This window comes from Hyla sarda, unplaced genomic scaffold, assembly GCF_029499605.1.
Source record: "Hyla sarda isolate aHylSar1 unplaced genomic scaffold, aHylSar1.hap1 scaffold_1203, whole genome shotgun sequence".
Classification (NCBI taxonomy): Eukaryota; Metazoa; Chordata; class Amphibia; order Anura; family Hylidae; genus Hyla; species Hyla sarda.
The window spans coordinates 57846-62479 of record NW_026607826.1 but is presented as its reverse complement, the minus strand read 5'-3'; the positions used below and the strand labels follow the sequence as shown (position 1 = coordinate 62479).

The 4634-nt window shown below is 40.2% G+C and overlaps 1 protein-coding gene across 1 annotated transcript; it reads left to right on the top strand.

The window, feature by feature from the left end:
* The first annotated feature begins 263 nt into the window (after positions 1-263).
* On the top strand, positions 264-4634 carry LOC130303246 (uncharacterized). Its single transcript, XM_056551769.1, has 4 exons — positions 264-398; positions 1508-1571; positions 2372-2435; positions 3219-4634. The coding sequence occupies exons 1-4, from the start codon at positions 338-340 to the stop codon at positions 4632-4634; spliced, it is 1605 nt and encodes a 534-aa protein (XP_056407744.1). The 5' UTR covers positions 264-337.

The following is a 4634-nucleotide window of genomic DNA, read 5'->3' as shown; positions in this document are numbered from 1 at the left end:
CCCCCCCCTTGTCACATTCCCCCCTGTCACATTTCCCCCCCCCCTTCATGTCACATCCCCCCCCCCTTGTCACATTCCCCCCTGTCACATTCCCCCCCCCTTCATGTCACATTCCCCCCCCCCTTGTCACATCCCCCCCTCTGTCACATTCCCCCCTTTGTCACATTCTTCCTATCCCCCCCTTGTCACCTTGTTCTGCAGCAGGATACACTGGGTTTGCCGGGCAGTTATCAAACCTAGTGTATTTGCTGCAGAACAAGCCCTTTCCCCTTCAGCCAATCACAGGCTTTACACCACTGCGGCCTGTGATTGGCTGAAAAGTGAAAGGTCCTGTAAGATGAATAGAGCAGGGACCAGAGCGCACGGAGGGGAACGACATCTTCAGGGACCGGGACTAGGTGAGCAAAAGTTTTTTTTATTTTACTACTTTTTCCTTTTACATTTAGCTCAGTGTTTTTCTGACAGGGTACCTCCAGCTGTTGTGAAACTACTACTCCCAGCATGCCCGGACCGCCTTTGGCTGTTCGGGCATGCTGAGAGTTGTAGTTTTGCAACAGCTGGAGGCCCCCTGGTAGGGAAACACTGACTTTTAGTATTTTTCTTTACCTGCTCTGGCCGGCCCCCGCAACGCGAGCCAACCAGAGCAGATAATCGCTAGTTTTCCTGGGGGGCCGCATCGCTATATCGCATTGCTTTTGCGATATATCGTGCAGCCCGGCCGGGAACTCTGTAATTCTACCCCGAGCGTGACTCGGGGTTACCGATTCTGGCAGGGAAAATTAACCCCGAGTCACGCTCGGGAATACCGCTCAGGAGGTTAAATTTAGATTCTTGATGAATGTGAACTGTCAAAAAGAAAAGATTGGTATCAGTTCTTGCATGATTTTACCCGCAAATCACGCCAGAGGGAAACTTTGCAGGACATCAATTTTGAGGCAGGATGGTTGGACATCTGAGAGGGCACCTGACAGGGTAACACATCTTTATGCGTTGCCCTGTCCACTGTCTTGAAAAAATGGACACCAGATGCTATACTACTTATGATAAGTGGTCATCTGTTGTGGCGTCAATTGTGTCAATATTTATGCTTTAACCTATGTTCACTAGAGATGAGCGAACTTACAGTAAATTCGATTCGTCACGAACTTCTCGACTCGGCAGTTGATAACTTTTCCTCAATAAATTAGTTCAGCTTTCAGGTGCTCCAGTGGGCTGGAAAAGGTGGATACAGTCCTAGAAGACTCTTTCCTAGGACTGTATCCACCTTTTCCAGCCCACCGGAGCACCTGAAGGCTGAACTAATTTACGCAGGAAAAGTCATCAACTGCCGAGCCGAGAAGTTTGTGACGAATCGAATTTACTGTAAGTTCGCTCATCTCTAATGTTCACCATAAGGTGTCTATGCATTCAATTTGGAACAAGTTGTGATACATAGATCAAAACCATAATTAGGAAAATGATGTATTGGTCTGTATGTCAATGTGACATTTTCCTTTTCATTTTTCAGAAGACTCATCTACAGCTATCTTATTTGTGTTTATTGTTGACTACTCTACAGAACAGCTATACAGGTTGGCATTTAATAATACATACATAATTGTATTATGTAATATAAACTAAATGTACATAAAAAATGTTTTTTGTTATAATCAATGTCTTAGCATTACATGTAGCTGGCACGGACGTCACTGTGCCAATGTAGTCGAAATAAAACGTAAAAATGAGTTTAGTAGCTGTGCTGGAGTCCCTCTATTTTCTGCCCAATATACCCTGTCTTCACAGCCCTGCTGTATGAGTGATATTTAGTGGGGTGGGGGTGAGTACTGAGTTATTCAGGGGCGCACTGCTTTACTTGAGTCCTCCGCTGTGGAACTCTTTTACCCTTGCAGTGCTGTTACAATATTAACCAAGTTTCAAGCGGAATGAAGGTTTGCCAGTATGTGCCTCTTGCTGGAAAATGCAGATGGTGGTGTTATTGGACTAGGTTCAGGGACCAATGCCACGATTTGGCTGGACAGCGGTGATGTTGTGATCAGTGGAGCGTGCTCTCAGTTCTCAAGTGAGACGGTAATGGCTTCGTAATTGCGTGTACTACTATGTGTATAATATTTTGGTATTGGTGTGTGCAGTCCTAGGCTACACACATTTATGGAAGCCACATCCCCATTTTCAAAAGCGATTAGTAGGGTTAACTTGTGATAAGTTGTCATTTGTTGTGTTATAAATTTTGTCTATTTAGGCTTAGTTCACCTATGGTGTCTATGTGTTAAATTTTTTAAAAGCTGGGCAACATAGATCAAAAATCTAAGTAATAAAATGATGTTTAGTTCTGTGTGTCAATGTGACATTATCCTTTTTTGATTTTTTTCAGAAGACTCATCAACAGCTCTTTTCTTTTGCTTTATTGTCTACTACTTATCAGAGCCGCTTTTCAGGTTTGCATAAAAATTTTACATAAAGTTATGTAATACATAAATATAGTGTGGGTGATTTTAGAACAACTTGTCCTGATGTGAAGCTGAAGAGTGTCCCATGGCAACCGTTCAGATCGCTTCTTTCATCAAAAAAGCTATATGATTGTTTGCTTTGGGCAACCCAACAACCTTTAGATACATAAATGTATTTCCTCTTCATGCCACACAGAGGTAATAAAGGGGCAATGAAATAGTAGGGTGAAAATTAGTAGTAGACATAGTGGCGGATCAAGGTGAAATAATATGGCACAGTGGTTAAAATCATATGGGGGGGTGGTTTTAGTAGATTACTAAAAGGCTCTCAGATATTCTACTGTATTTAAGGGTTTTATAGTTAATTACAATCTTCATTTAGTACATGACACTACTCTATAATTTATAAAGATTTTTTTAGCCTCTATTCACAATAGGGAACATCTTCCACTAATGGACACTATTTTATTCCACGTGATTCTGCACCATTCTTAGATTATAGTGGATACTATCTTATGCCTCAGTTCAATAATGTAATGCTCCCGCACTAAAATTATTTAGAAAGCTTTGTAAAATTTTGGAAGGAGTTACATTACTGTACTAGTGAACTAACATATTAATCTTGTATTTATTATTTGAATGGTGCTTTTTCAATAAATATTATTTTTCAAATGTTCTCCTAGAAAATAGAAACATAATGTAATTTTAATATTTTTATATAGACATATTTAGTATTTATTTTAAAATCCATTATTCCATTTTCTTCTTTAGAAAATGCCGGGTTGCATTGTCAACGGTTGCAAGTCAAGGAGCATAAAAGGCGACCATAATATCATCATGCATTCCTTCCCAAGAGAGAGGGATCGTATCATGGCATGGCTATTGGCTACAGATCAAGAGTTTCCCAAAATTGATGAACTGGTTGACCACATTCATCTCTCTAAAACGAACAATTATCGGCTCTGCTCAGCCCATTTTAAAACTACTGACTATACCTTTAATCCAAATACAGGAAAACAGAGGCTCACCCCCTTTGCCGTTCCTAGTATTTTCCCTACACGGGATATACAAGTTCAAGCTGCCGAGGCAGTTGAGGCTGAAATCCTGAATCCTCAAAAGAGGAAAAGATTGGATGAAGACGTAGCTTCAACCAATGGTTTAAAGCCAGGGGAAATGTGCCCAACCTGCCGAAATATTGTACCTCATGTTAACCCAACTGAAACGGAGCCACAAGCCTCAGAGATAACGAAAAAGGAAGCAGCAACTATATTTGACAGGAATTGGGGAACCGTAAATCAGTGTATACAAGTAAAACCTACAACTTTCTCTATAAAAATACAATGCAGAAGACTGGTTAAAAAAAAAATCTTGAGAAAAAAAAAATCAAGACAAAGCTTGGTATTTGGAAACCTGCCTTCGGAGCCATTGCAAGGTGCCAGTGTAATATTTTCGACTCCGAAAAAATATATAGGACCAACTGGATCAGCAACTCTTAACAGTGTACCTGAGTTTCAAGAAAGTTGTAGAGCTAGACACGAACTACTACCTGCCACGCTTTTATCCGAATTGACAATTTCACCTATACAACCTATTGAAGACCCTGAAGTCACTGTTATTGTGGAGGAATCTACTCTGCATGCCCCTATATCTGTTTTAGAAGTAGATAAAAGTTTGTCAACAATCACAACTCCAGTCTCAACAAATGAAAGTAGTTCAAGTGATGATGAGGGAGACTCAGTTCATTCAGATGATGAAGACTACGAAGAAGAGGACAGTCAGCATGTGCTGAGTGAAAAATTTGTAAATGTAAATGTACCACATCATGAAGAAAGAAAATTCATAGTTTATGAAAGCTGTTTGGACACATTACTATACAAGATGCCTTGTACCTCTAATCCACCCTGCAACAAAAAAATACTAGGAGTGTATAAAAAAACAAAGGGATCATATATTTCAGTCTTTGCTGAATTCGAGGCCAAACATTTAAAACGCATATGGCAGAGCCAGCCCCGATTGGGAAAGAAACCATTTGGAAATTTACAGTTAGCTACTGCTATCATTACTAGTGGAAACACTTACATCAAAATCCAACAGTTCCTAAAAATATTTAATATTTTGGGAATTAGCCAGGCTACTTACTACCGTATCCAAAAAATATATATATTTCCTGCAATTGAAAATTCTTGA

Excerpts from the sequence above, each read along its gene's own strand:
- LOC130303246 (XM_056551769.1), top strand. The coding sequence starts at position 338 with ATGAATAGAGCAGGGACCAGAGCGCACGGAGGGGAACGACATCTTCAG. Across the intron at positions 1,572-2,371 it reads TCTACAGAACAGCTATACAG|AAGACTCATCAACAGCTCTT; the intron begins GTTGGCATTTAA and ends GATTTTTTTCAG. Across the intron at positions 2,436-3,218 it reads TTATCAGAGCCGCTTTTCAG|AAAATGCCGGGTTGCATTGT; the intron begins GTTTGCATAAAA and ends TTTCTTCTTTAG.